The sequence below is a fragment of the Pholcus phalangioides genome, unplaced genomic scaffold, assembly GCF_987345545.1.
Source record: "Pholcus phalangioides strain wild (caught in Gottingen) unplaced genomic scaffold, Ppha-v1.0 ptg000008l_1, whole genome shotgun sequence".
NCBI lineage: Eukaryota > Metazoa > Arthropoda > Arachnida > Araneae > Pholcidae > Pholcus > Pholcus phalangioides.
In genome coordinates this window covers 50,254,950-50,269,767 of record NW_028301601.1, presented here as the reverse complement: position 1 = coordinate 50,269,767, position 14,818 = coordinate 50,254,950, and the positions used below count along the sequence as shown (strand labels likewise).

The 14,818-nt window shown below is 32.1% G+C and overlaps 1 protein-coding gene across 2 annotated transcripts in view; it reads right to left on the bottom strand.

The window, feature by feature from the left end:
- The window catches only part of LOC149084457 (ankyrin repeat and sterile alpha motif domain-containing protein 1B-like), an 85,275-nt gene extending 81,445 nt beyond the window's left edge, over positions 1-3,830 (bottom strand). For both annotated transcript variants that reach the window (XM_089234861.1, XM_089234862.1), the window contains exon 1: positions 3,290-3,830. In XM_089234861.1, the coding sequence (XP_089090987.1) occupies positions 3,290-3,393 (104 nt within the window). In that variant the 5' untranslated portion in view covers positions 3,394-3,830. The remainder of the gene's footprint in view (positions 1-3,289) is intronic.
- Positions 3,831-14,818: the final 10,988 nt, after the last annotated feature.

The window sequence follows — 14,818 nt, the reverse complement described above, 5'->3', positions numbered from 1 at the left end:
AATTGCTACCGCGTGAAGTCCTACATCGAGGGGTTAGTGCACCAACCTCTCGACGAGTATAAAAAACTAACCTGCCGTTCGAAATCGGCAATAAATCGTAGGTCCCGGTCTTATTAGCCCTAGTGTGTAGAAAATGACCGTGGTGTGACAAAAATGATCAAATGAGCATTGTTTTTCGATTTAGCTTTATCGATGCCTCAGAAAATGTCGCAAGAGGTCCAGAAGAACATTGTACTTAGCATCGTATGGGGCTCTCAAAGATAGGGGGCCTCATAAGAACAAAAAAGTTTGAGGATCCCTGGTTTGGAACCGAAAGCAACAACTTACAAAAGAAGCAAGTAGTTATTGTTTACGTTGTAATTACTATGTAAAAATAGCGCTCGTACATTTTGTTCGAAAATTGTAATCTCCAATTACACAAGCTGCGAGACATTTGCTCATGATAATTGAAATTTCGTAACTTTTAATTAGGTAATTTGCTATTACGTCACTATAGCAAAGAATGAATATCAGCATCAGTAGGAGAAAAAAGAGGGGGGGGGGCATGCGTACAGACTTATAAATAAGGTGCATGTTCAGTGATGTATTTCTGAATTTAAAAAAATATATGCATCTTAAATTCTTAGTAGTCGTGGAAAGCACAGGCGTAAACTTGTATCCGGCCCATGGACCTAAGTACCATTCAAATTTGACACTATCTCCATTGTAACTTATAGTAATATGAAAAGAAGTACGATATTGGGATAAATCGAGAAGCTGTCCATACTTAGATGAGGCAACCATAATTTTTTATGGGCAGTATATTTATATTTTGCCATGATTATTGGTTTTTTATTTCTCTTATTGGGATGCTGTATTTCTGATATAGGTTTAGATAGGTATTCGACATCCATGTTTTTTATATATGGGCATTTTTTTTTCAGCCACCTCGTTGGGCATTTTGACTGTGGTGGCCATTGTATTTGTAAAATTAGGTTTGAGCCCCACCCCCAATAATTCTGAGCCCTCCCAATATTTACAATAACTATACGCCTACAGTGTCAGGTATTCTTGAAATTTCAGAAATTTCGACATGAAAAATTCTGAACCCATGATCAGGATTGAACACATAATCATGCAATATTAACAACATTCGCAAACAACATGTCATAAGAAATTACTTCAAAATGTTTTCTACCTCAATATCTTATTATTAAACACAGATTTATACTTCAATGATAACACCTATAAAACTAATTAAGCCTCTTATTAAAATACAATTATCATGTGAATGGTTCATTAACCTTAAATCACAGCCGATCAATTGAGCAACATAATGATGTCCATTGATCGATTACTAATCATACTAAACCCCCATTGATAACAAGTATCTTCAGTATAAGATAGTCATGATTATAAATCTACATTGAAATTTACTTCAGTTTACAGAGAGAAGAGAGAGAGAAACATCGATTCTCTCCTAATATTTCCTCTAAATTAATTTAAGAACATGGCGTATTATTATAAATTTGGAATATTCATATGAATTATCACTAATTAAAATGATTAGAATTTTTAAGTAATTGATTTAGTGGGTGACAAAGAAAGAGCATGTTCTTGAGGTGGAAAATTTTCTTTCACATGCATATATATATAGGAAAATAACCCTTAAAGGAACCCCCAATTTACTAGGGGACGGGAGGCGAATGTTCTTTCTTCCCACACGAGAACATCCCTCTAAATCTATTTAATTACTCAGTGGAATGTTCTAAATTTTAAATACTAATAATCATGAGTTAAATTATCATTAATCACAATAATTATAACTTCTAAAGAAACTGATTAAGGGATGAGACGAGAGAATATATATTTTGATTTTTAAGACGAAAAAATATCCCTTAAAGGTACCCCAATTGACAAGGGGGAGGGCAAGTATTTTTCTCCCCCCCCCCCTCCTCTTGAACAAAGAAATAGGCACGTTGGTATAAGATAATCATAATCATAATTTTTTCTTTTTTAGGAAATCAAATTTCAGTACGTAAAGACTTCTAACATTTCCTTTAAATCAATTTAAATATTAAGCATACCGTTTCTACACTTTGAATACTGATAATCATGAGTTTAGTTATCAATAATTACAATAATTGTAATTTTTAAAGGAATTGATTTAGGGATGAGACGGAGGGAACATAATTATATGACGTATATATATAAAAAAATACATTTAAAGGGTACCCCGATTGACTGGGAGGGTTTCATCCCCCCCTTGTAGGTGCCCTACCTTTGAACATTTTTCCTAAATGAATTTAAGCACTTGGTGGAATGTTCTAATAATTTCAAATATCGATAATCATGAATTTAATTGTCATTAATTATAATAATGAATTATTTTTTAAGAAATTGATTAAGGAATGAGACGTGAGAACATATATTAAGATTTTCAAGACTCAAAAAAATCCTATATGTTCATGTACAGAAAATACCCCCCCCTTAAAGGTACCTCAATTGTCTGGGGAGGGGGCGAATGTTTTTCTTCTTCCTTTGTAGGTATCCCCAACCCGGAACAAAGAAATGGACATGTTAATATAAGATGATAATAATCATGAATTTACATATCAATTTTAGTACGAAAAACATACAAAACATCCTTTTTTTCTCCTAATATTTCCTCTAAATTAATTGAAGAACACATAGTGGAATGTTCTCAATTTCATACATCAATAATGATGAGTTTTTTAATCATCATTAATTACAATAATTATATTTTTTAAAGAAATTGATTGAGGGATGAGACGAAGAAAACATTATGTTGGAAAAAAACAAGATTTTTAATGAGGAAATTATTTTATATGCATGTAATAAGAAAATACTCCTTGAAGGTACCCTCAATTCATTGGGGATGTGAGTGTTTTTATCCCCTTTGTAGGTATCTCCCCCCAAAGAAAAGGGCATGTTATTATAAGGTACTCGTAATCATAAATTTATATAGAAAATCAATTTCAGTACGCAATAACATCGATTCCTCCAATATATTTTTTCTAAATTACTTTAAGAACCTAGTGTAATATGTTCTAAATTACAACAAACACTGATATTAATTATCATTAATTATAATATTTAAAGAAATTTATTTAGGGGGTGAGACGAAGATAACACGATTAGAGTAAGCTAGAGATTTAAAAAATAAAATGCATGCGTGTATAGGAAAATACCCCCTTAAAGGTACCCCAATCGACTGGGGGGGACGAATATTTTCCTTCCCCCTTTGTAGGTACCCCCACCCTTGAACAAAGAAATAGGCACAACCCACCTCGCTAACGGTCCAGATCTTTTGGCTCTTTGGCTGAGGTACCTCTCGACAACGGTGATATTTCCACTCCTGGATGCCTCGATAAGTTCCTGTTCCTTGCCCATATCACAGTCCAAAAAATCACTGGTACTTTCTATACATTGTATACTATAATATAAAAATAATAATAATCAACCGCACAACTTCTCTACGAAATTATCACATCCTGGATGTCAGCCGGCCACCATTTTGGTTGAGCTCTTTTCCACCGGGTTCCCACACGCACAAAACAAACGGATCAGTCGTCGCTGCGCGAATCATCGAGCAAAAACGTTCAATTTCGCTCGTCTATTTCTTCACTGTCTCGGGCTTGATTTTCTTGTTGATGTTGATAAATCCCAACAGCTGTATATAGCCTCTTGGATGCTAAGCAGCTCTGACTAATAGGTGCACTGATGTATACCGTAAATCTTGTTTTTTTTTATTTCGTCTCTTTCTTGTTTCTTTCATGTTTTTTTTCCCCCTCTAGTAAACAAAGCTTCGGGGTGAAGCCAAGCGGTGGTCGCCGCCGCCGCGTTTTCCCCCCGTCGGGGGTTGCTTTCTCGCCAGCTGGAGCTCAGCTGTTACGCGCCAACGGAGCCAAGTCCCTGATTTCCGCCTGATGTGTTGTCGTTTGTCGTTAAATGATTTCGTTTAGCAAGTGTCTAATTATTTTATTGATGCAGGTTTGATTTAGCGGGAGTTTATTATTCCGTGTTGTGTTTGAATTGTATTCGATTTTTTCGTTTATTTGAATTTCTTCTTAAAATTTAGGTGGTCATTTTTTTTCCTTAAAATTTAGTTATTCATTTTTCAATTTCCATTCCCTTTTAAAATTTAAGAAAATTCTTTTTTTTTTCTTCCCTCCTTTTATTTTTAACTCTTATTATATAAGTGTATTATTTTTAACTACTGTTTTTCTACTCCTTTATTATTTTTATAGTTCTTAATTTTGTTATTTTATATCTTGATTTTTGTAATTTTTACACGTTTATTTGAAACCTATTTTTAATGAAGTTTTTTTTTTTCATTTTATTTTCATTCTCATTTTAGAATATTTATTCTTTCTCCATTTTTTATTTAGAATTATTATTCTTCTTTTCTCCATTTTTAAATTAAGAATTTTCATTCTTTTTCCGTATTTACATTCAGAATTTTCGATCTTTTTTCATTTTTTAAATTGAAATATACTCAATTTTTTTATTTTTTTAGTAACATTATTCATTATACAAATACAAATACAAATACAACGCCACAACAGGCAAAATGCCCAACGAGGTGGCTGATAAAAAGATGCCCATAAAAATATGGTTGTCATATGTTTCAAAAATACAGCAACCCAATTAAAAATGCAATTAACACAAATTACAAACAATATATACACATGATAAAATATTATACGATGCCCATAAAGATTACTTATGGTTGTCTTATTCTAAGAATGGATAGCTTCTCGATTTACCCCAACATGTTTATCGTATTTCTTTTTAAACGTGTCAATTGTGTTACAATTTACTACCTCCGGGGGTAAGCTATTCCATTTATTAACAACCCTATTGGAGAAAAATTCCCTGCGACACCATAACCTTGCATTGTCCCTCACCAATCGATACTGGTGTCCCCTTGTAAAAGCAGTCGATTGGCGGTGTACTAAAAGTTCATGGTCCATCCTATCCATCCCATTGAAAATTTTGAACACTTCGATCATATCTCCTCGACACCTGCGTTCATCCAATGTAAACATATTCAAAAAATGAAGTCTTTCTTCATAACTCAAGCCCTGTGTGCCAATAAGGACACGCGTAGCTCTTCTCTGCACCCCTTCAACCAAGTCTATGTCCCTCTGTAGGTATGGTCTCCAAAACCTTACAGCATACTCCAGTCCAGGACGAACTAAGCCTCGAAAAAGAGGAAGAATGACTTTAGGAGAACGCGAAGAGACCTTTTTGAAAATGAGACCAAGCATTCTATTCGATTTTTTGACAACCGCTGAACAATGTTCAGAAAACTTAAGTCGCTTGTCAATGAGAATTCCCAAATCGGTGACTCTAGTTGCATCCGGGATAGTGACACCATTCAACTCGTAAGAGAACCGTTGGTTGTTCGAACCAAAATGAGCGACCATGCACTTATCTACGCTAAACGTCATGCTCCATTCATTTGCCCATGCTGCAATCTTGTTTAAGTTGGTCTGGAGCAACTCCCTATCGCTTTCATTCCCGATTACCCCCATTAGCTTCACATCATCTGCGAATTTGCTAGTAATCCCATCGATATCCTGATCGAGTTTATCGATAAAAAGTGAAAAAAGTATGGGGCCAAGGACACTTCCCTGAGGAACTCCACTTGTGACGTCTGTCCAACCAGAGAATTCCCCGTTCACCATAACTCGTTGCGACCTATCTCTTAACCACGATTCTATCCAATTCAGCAAGTTGCCCCCTATTCCAATCTCGTGTAAACGCTTCAAGAGTTTGCCATGTTGGACCCGATCGAATGCCTTTTATGTGTTTGCTTGTTTTTTTTTTATATCATAATTATTATATTTATTTAGATTTTTCAAATGATTATTCATTTTATTTATTGGTTTTTGTTTTCATGATTATTTAATTCATTTATTTGTTCTTATTTTTATGATTATTCATTTGTTTGTACTATCCTAATTATTATTTTTGTTTATTTTTCAATTTTTCTCTTTTTTAAGAATTTTCACTGAACCAATAAGATCACTGGCTGCATTTGCTCGAATGTACCCAATGCGCCTATTAATTGAATTTTTTCAAGTTTTGCAAAAGATCTTTTATCAAACTTTTATAGTTTAATCCCGGCCTAAGAGACGTGTGTTCTCTATTTTTGTTATTACCTTTTTATAAAATTTGTAAATTTGTTTTTTTTTCTAAATACATTTATATAGGCCTATATCTGTTTAAAAGTCGATTTTTCTTCCTCTTCAAATTCAACTTCTAAGAAATTGAATTTGAAGAGGTAGAATTGATATTGATTGAATTTTGATAGTTGAATTGATATCTTCTCATCTTTTAGCTTTTGCTTTTCAATTAATTTGCTCCTTTTTATTATTTTTAATTTTTTTTTTATAATTTCTCTCTTTCGAATTTGAAGTCAAATTTTTTAGTTTCTTTCTTTGAAATTTGCCAATCTTAATTTTTTTTCACACAATTTTACATCTTTTTTGTAGTTTTTATTTAGCTTTGATTCGATTTTTTAGAATTGCCTTTTATTAGGAATTTTCATTTCCCCAAACTTGCAAGTTTTTTCTTTCCTCGTTTTAGAGGTAAACCTTTCATTCTTATTTATGTGGGAATTTTCTTTCTTTTTTTCCTTTCAGAATTTTCAATCTCTCCTTATTTTAGAATTTCCTTTCCTTTTAATTTTTTTTTAATTCATACTTTCATTCTTTTTACATATTTTAATTCAGAGTTTCATTTTTTATTCAGTTTCATTTTTTTTATTCACAATTTTCACTTTTTTTAACTCAGAATTTTTGTTCTTCTTTCATTTTTTCTAATTCGGACTTCCATTTTTTTTAAAATTCAGAATTTCCATTTTTTAAATTCGGAATTTTTTTTTATTCTGAATTTTCATTCTTTTCTCATTTTTTGATTTAATTTTTTTCCCTTTTTATAATTCTGAATTTCATACTTTTTTTTTTAAATTCAGAATTTTTAATCTTTTTCATTCTTAAATTCAAAATTTTCAATTTTGACTCTTCAGACTTTTCAGAAACTTCCAATTTTTTTATTCATTTGTTTTCATTATCATAATTATTTATTTCGTTTATTCTTTTCCGTTTTAAAAGTTTCATTCTGTTTTCAATTTAGAATTTGCATTCCTTTTCCGTTGTTTAATTCCGAATTTTAACTTTTTGTCTGTTATTTATAGACTTTCTCTAGAAGTTTTTACTTATTTATTTGTTTTCATTAGCATATAATTTATTCATTTCTTGTTAATCATGATTATTTACCTTATTTTCGTTCATTATCGTGATTATTTACTTTATTTTAATTCATTATCGTGATTATTTACTTTATTTTAATTCATTATCGTGATTATTTACTTTATTTTAATTCATTACCGTGATTATTTACTTTATTTTAATTCATTATCGTGATTATTTACTTTATTTTAATTCATTATCGTGATTATTTACTTTATTTTAATTCATTATCGTGATTATTTACTTTATTTTAATTTATTATAGTGATTATTTATTTATTTATTTTTTAAATCAAAAGTATTGATTTATTTTAATTTTTTTTAGGAATTTTCAGGTTTTTTGGTTTTTTCTTTCCCCTGAAATAAATACGTCTTTTAAACAAAAATTTGTTCACTTATTTCCCTAAATACTTACTGTATACTTAACTTCGTAGATCTGTTCAAGAAATTAAGTTTCCCCCCCCCCCATACAAATTCAGTTTTTTTTTCAATATTTTTTCTTCCTTTTTTATCTTATCCTTTTGCATTTGGTTTTCAATTCCTTTACTTCTTTTCATATTTTTAATTTTCTTATTGTTTTTTTACACTTTGATTTTTGGGAATTCCGAACCGATTTGAAGATTTGTGAAATTTTTTTCTAGTTTAATTTTTTTTCTTTCAAATTTTACAGCTTTTTGTAGAATTTTTTTTTTTAATTTTTACCTCTTTTAGATTCGGTCCTTTTCAGAATTTTATAATATTTTCCTTGGAATATATTATTACTCTAAATTCAGATGAGTTTTTTTTTTCAAACTTTTAAATTCTTTCCTCTCTCTTTCTCTCCCCAAATTGCTTGTTTTTATTGTATTATTTTCATTTTTGTGGTTTTAGAATTTTTCAGCTTTTGTCTTTAAATTTTTTTTCATAAATTTTTTTTAATGTTTTTAATTAAAGAAATTTAGAAATTTGTTGATCCATATTTATTGAATCATAATTTGATACAAAATTCTGTTATGGTTATTTAAATTTCCTTACACTTTTGAAGCAAATAGAAATAATTACATTCATCAATTTACGTAAATTGGTAAAAAATCGAATTTTGAATTGATTTATAAAATTCAATGGTATGCAATATTTTTTTTCTTTTTTTATTTCAGTTAAATAATATTTTGTCAGCTATTGAAACTTAAACAATCCGATATACGGCTAGTTCCAGTGATATAATTTATGTGAGACATAACACAAATGTGTATCATACATTTTCATTCATACTAATTTTTTTATAAATCCCTAAGATTTAAAATTAATCAGATTTAATTTGTCTTTTAAAAATTTGCCAAAATTGAACATTTGGATTTCTTTAAAGAAAGTAATATTTTCTTTCTGAAATATGCAAAAAAATAATCGCGATATCTGAATTTTAGCCGAAAAAAATATTAATTTTAAATTCACATAACATTTTTAATCAAATTTTAAAAAAAGTATTTGCACTGAATTCGATTAGTTTTCAGTCAGATTTGAAGACATTTTTTTTAAATTAAATTTTATTCCATTTTTATTTAATAACTTGATTATTTTTTCCCTCTAATATCCGCGAAAAAAATTACTAGTCTATTTATTTTTAATGTTAGAATTTTCGCACGTAAAATAAAATATTTGAGTGAATAAAATAAGAGATATTTTACATTCAACTAGTTTTTTGTTCGTTTGTGCTAATTTTTTCATGACTATTATAATTATTCTCTAAATGGATTATTTTCTAATGGATTAATGGATTATATTTACTTTTTGAAACTTTATTTTATTGATTGGATTCTTATAATGTTTTTATTCACGCTAAATTACGAAAGCTTCAACAAATCTAATTCTCATTTTTTTTCAATTTCATAAATTGAAACTCATTTATAGTTTTGTATGACATGAATGTCGCTCTCCACTTGTCAATACAAGATATACAGAAGACTGGATGTTGTGAAGATATTTATTATTTGAGATGTTAATTTTTTAAGGAAGGAAAAAAAAACTCATCTCTGCCTCTACCGGGAGTCGAACCCGGGTCCCTCGATTGCCGGACGAGTGCTCTGACCACTAAGCTACAGAGGAGATAGATACGCTCTAGCGAACGAAAATCTCTGTCTCCTCTGTAGCTTAGTGGTCAGAGCACTCGTCCGGCAATCGAGGGACCCGGGTTCGACTCCCGGTAGAGGCAGAGATGAGTTTTTTCCTTCCTTAAAAAATTAACATCTCAAATAATAAATATCTTCACAACATCCAGTCTTCTGTATATCTTGTATTTATAGTTTTCTCAAACATACATGAGAAGGTATTGTTGTTATTCACAATCATTATAATATAGGTATTGAATAAATAAATATTTAAAATTTTCATTCTGCAATAAAAACATTGTAGAGAAAGTTAAATTTCCAACATCAGCTTTTAATTTTTTCAATTCATGAAATAATTAATATTATTTTTTATGCATAAATTAAATTGAGGTTTTCTTATAATTATTTATAATACACGAGTAATATGAATTGTAAATATATATATATATATCATACCTTTTATACTTCCTTAAATATTTATTTTCTTCTTTAAACTTATAGATTTCCAATTTCACCATTCACGACACCGTTGGGAAACCCGAGGACCAGAAAAATATCCGAAACAATTCACAATGGACCACTTGTATTACGGAACATTTCAATATTTTCAGTTGTTCCGAGTTGTTTTATAATTTGGCCAGTTTTTTCAACGATGCTTATTTAAATTTGCAATGTTTACTGAAATCTTGAATAAAAATCGTTTTCATAATTTTTATGATAATTATGACTATAAATATTCATCTTATATATCAGATTCAACGTTTTTTCCTCAATTTTTCAGCGATTTTAACTACAATTAGGGATTTTGCCGACTTATGGCAACTTATCTGATGACAATTAGTGACGTTCCGTATTTTACCGTATTTAAGATCACAGTTTCCCTTATTTTTCTCAATGAAATATGGTCATCTAGTCATTTGAATTGGTTTTTTTTTCGTCAAATACATTTTTGTTTACTGCGATTTGTAGCAGCCCGTCATTTCCCACCCTTCATCCATTTTTGCAGTAATTAAGAATTTTTTCGCAAATTACATCTTTTGGCTACAATTAGTGATATCCCGTATTTAGGATCACAGTTTCTCGTATTTTTCTTGATGAAGTAGGGTGAACCTAACTATGAAGGACAAAGTTTATTTGAACCCATAATCGATATTATCAATATAAATTACAACAATATTGAATAGTTTTTCTTTCAGTTAGAATGGAATTATCAAGTCTGCCTGTGGCCTACCTATGCCAACATCACGGACAACCTCTGGTCCGTGGGTCATAGGTTGAAAAACACTGTTTTAAAGAATTAGTAAGTATAAATTCATTTTATCTCTTTTTTTTTTTTTTCCAAGTCATATCTGGCTTCCGAAGAGATTATATTCAGCCTTTATACGGCCCCTTAAAAATTATCCTGACCGAAATATAGCATACTACTACTATACCACACGTACACTTCACCCATATTCTTCTACGGCATGTGAACACTAATATTTTTATGATGCTAATGTTTCAACCCTTACTGTGGCAATCCCGACATATCTCATCTAACTTGATCTGATCTATTGAGGCAATCCCGAAACATATCAGGTTCTTAAAACTCTCTGATATCGGCACTCTCGAGCCCAGATACAAATACTGATAAGAAAGTGCACGTATGTAGTGGTAATGTTGGGTAAAAGCAATCTTCCGATTATCCAGCTTGTTTATCAGAAAATTATTGGTGATTTGCAAGTTTTGGGTGTTCACGAAAAATTGAAAATATTCTCCATTGGTTATACCCTATTAGGGTTTCCTGAGAGATCTGGTAAGTGTATATGTTTATTTCTATGTTATCTACTACAAATTGGTGCATTGGGTGTTTCTAAAGGTTTTTGTTTACCCGTAGTATCACTTGTTATCAATAATCCGAACTTTGTGTTACAACTTTGTGCTACCAATTTTTTCCCAATTTTCAAATTTTTATCTCTCTTTTTTCGATAATCGGGCTGAAAGCCGAGATGAGATTGAAGTATCCACTTATTTCATGATGTGGAAGAAAGTGCACAAGGTGATGCACAACAAAAGGATGAAAATACTTACGTTTTATTGCGAAATATTGTGGAAAGTTTTATCCAGGACTCCAGGTTTCCAAGCCAGAAGAAAGGAAAGTATTAGACATGTGGCCAGACCCTGCTGACATCGTATGGCATAGCGAAAATATCAAATTGTAAGAGGAATAAGTCCACCAAAACATGCGGGCAATAGCATGTACCTAATTGACATGAAGCCGTGAATGTTCATAGGGGGGTTTAAAATTGTTAAAGATAGATTTGTAATTGTGTAACAGTGTTCCTTAATAAAATAATTTTAATGAAACTTGTTTTCATTGTTTTTTTTATCACTTTTCATTCTCCAATTTATTAAAAACGTAAAAAAAAATGAAAAATAGGGGAAATAATGTTTGTAAGGGTTTTTCATCAAAGCAGATACATAGAAACGATAAAAAGCAGTGACAAGAATGTTCCAGATCGAGTTTATAGTGCATTTTGAAGGCAGAAAAAGGGGTGGCCCAAAGTTGTAACCCGCAGGGGCATAAGATTGTGCCGCATGAAAAAATTCTGTGTAGGAACTTTTGCTAATTGGAAGTACGCCTCTAGGATCAACGGTTTGCTAGTAAAATGCCGTACGCCCTGAAACCTATGCACCCTTTATATTGTATCTGTAGAAATTATGCCCTTCCCTCACATCCTGCAACTAGGGCTCTATCTGGCGCCCCCCCCCCCTTTCATTTACAGTGTTTAAAAACAAAAAAGTGACGAGAATCATGCTAGGCCTTATGGGAAGGGGGGGGGGGTCTTTTCGTGTCATCAATTTGAAATTGATCTTTTTTTTTAAGTATTTGTCTTGATTCAATGCGTGTTACGCTAAATTCGTGTTTTCACAAAAATACGTCGTATTCAACAAATTGCGCAGCAAAGTGAATGAACTAAGCATCGGTTACTGTACCGTGAGTCATAGTCTGCAGCTTGTGCTTGGTAAACAATTATTCAGGTCGGAATTGTTTGTGTATGTGTGTGTTGGGAATTTCCTGTTTTCACCTCAATATTTTTCTGAAACACTGCCAGAATGTAATCGTGTTTATTTGCCTTTTGCTGTTGTTTTGGGTCGAAGAAAGCAAGTAATAGTACAGGTCTTTTTTTTTTGTTGTGACCATACATCCCGGTTTGGAGGATCTATCCGGGCTATCAGGAAGGGCATAATATAATTTTATATCCTTCTGAAACAATTTAGAACTCATGCAATAGCGTTTCTCAACATTGGTTACCGTGGAGACATCACCAAGGGTTCCGAGATAAATAACAAACAACAACGGTGGTAAATTACAATTGTATCAGTAATATGATAGAAAATATTTTTTCCGGGTGTCATTCGTACAAAATGGATGTTATTTCGCAACTTTCGAAAAATTTCAAAATAGAGGGAATTCTAAGGAGGCCAAATATTTTTCTGCTTAGCACGTGCTATTACAGTGAGACCTCGATATATCGTCACTCTGGGTGACGAAATAAAAATGACTTCATAAACCGGGTGACTTGATAACGAGTAATCCCAATTCACTAATTATGCTATCAGTGACCAATAAAAAAGTTACGTTATAGGCAGATTTAGCGGCGGGAGCGCGTGCCGCGACTTCAGAAGGCCTCTGCAAAATCCCAATTTTGAACATTTTTCTAATTTAAGGGCCCCGATATTTTTTTTTTTTTTTTTGCGGCCGGGCCTCAACAGACCTTAATCCATCTCTGGTTATAAGCCAGGTGACGTTCCAACGAAGTCTTACTATAGTGCTAATTAGTCTGTGAAATTGGAATCCGGAAATTTTGCCCCACACATTTCACCTGCCTTGACAGTATGAGTGACCATATAAGTGAGGACCTATCATTCCAATGCAGCTGCCTTTAATAAGAAATTGGTGCTTTCATCCAGACCACATGTGCTAATGCTAAATCGAATATGTATAAATCATTGCTTTAAAAATCAATCAACTATGATTCAGATTTAAATCATAAAAATTTAATATTTTCTGTAGATGTTCGAGATGTTTATGATTCGGTACATCTCTTTTTTTCAAAAATGTTGTCGTTATGTTGCAGTAAATGTGATAAATCGGTTATTATGCCAAAGTCACCAATCGTCTCGTTGGGTTTGATAAATTTATCACTTTTAACAGCAATTGTGCATAATAGCCAAGCTTCATTTGTAAATTTGATAAATACTAAAGAAAATTACTGTAAAATAATAATAATGATTTAATAAAATCATACATAATATCGAGATACGATCATGAAATTTGTTAAAGGAGATTTCATTATATCGGGGTACACTCGTAAAATTTGTTAAACGGGAGTTCGTTGTATAAAGGTTCGATTGTATGATTCGTCAAATAGGGTTAATTATATCAGCGTCCGATTATAGAATTTGTTTAATAGGAGTTTGTTATATCGGGGTATGATATTAAAAAATTTTTAAATATAAGTTCATTATACCGGGGTACGATCGTAAAATTGGATGGATGGGGTGCTCGTTATTATTCATAATACGAATTGGTTTATTATGAATAATCCTCGGCAAATGTGATAAATTTAGTACGATTTATCATGTTTGCCAAGGGCACTTGGAAATTATGCGTAGCCACCGGTGAAAGGATTAATAAACTTATGGAGATTTTTCAAACTTTCCGAAATGGCCGGTGATTATGCATAATTTTAACCGGTGCATAATATAACCGTATTTATCACATTTACTGTAACAGTTATATGAAGTTCTCATCTAACAGAATCAGATGCACTTTCGTTTAACAGATGGCAGTTACACCTTTAGATGTTGTAACATCTATTGGCACAACGCAGTAGTTCTCAAAGTGTACCGCGGCTCCTGGAGGTGCCATGGAGAGCTGGTGATATTGAAGTGTGCCTATTCGGTAATTTTGAGATTTCTATATTCTGGAGAACCGGGATGAACGTTGACCAGGGGTAGCACAAGGTTCAGATTCAGCATGGAATCCTATTGGTTGGCTTAGCAAGCGGGGATATGGGGGGGAGGGGGGGGGGTGATGAGATGAATAGGTTTGGGCGAGTCTCCTAAAGGGTCTCGCTCCTAGATATGGGGGGGGGGGGGTAAGACACAGGGCTACAAGAAGAGAAACATACAGCAAAGAAAATTATGGGTGAAAAATGGTTAAGAAACACTTTCCCAAACATTTTGTTCCATCACCCTCATCCTTCAAAAATTTTTTGGTTCTCATCCCCTCCCAACTCAAGCCAAAACCCATAGGATCCTATACTACACTCATGTCCATAAATTAAGGATAATTCAGAATCACACGGAAATCGAAATCTAAAGTAAAAATTTCACCTTTAGAATTATCACACACATCTGCAAGAATGATATGCAAATTTCAGGAAGCCACCAGTTGATGCCGATAGTACGTCACAATGACGAGAGT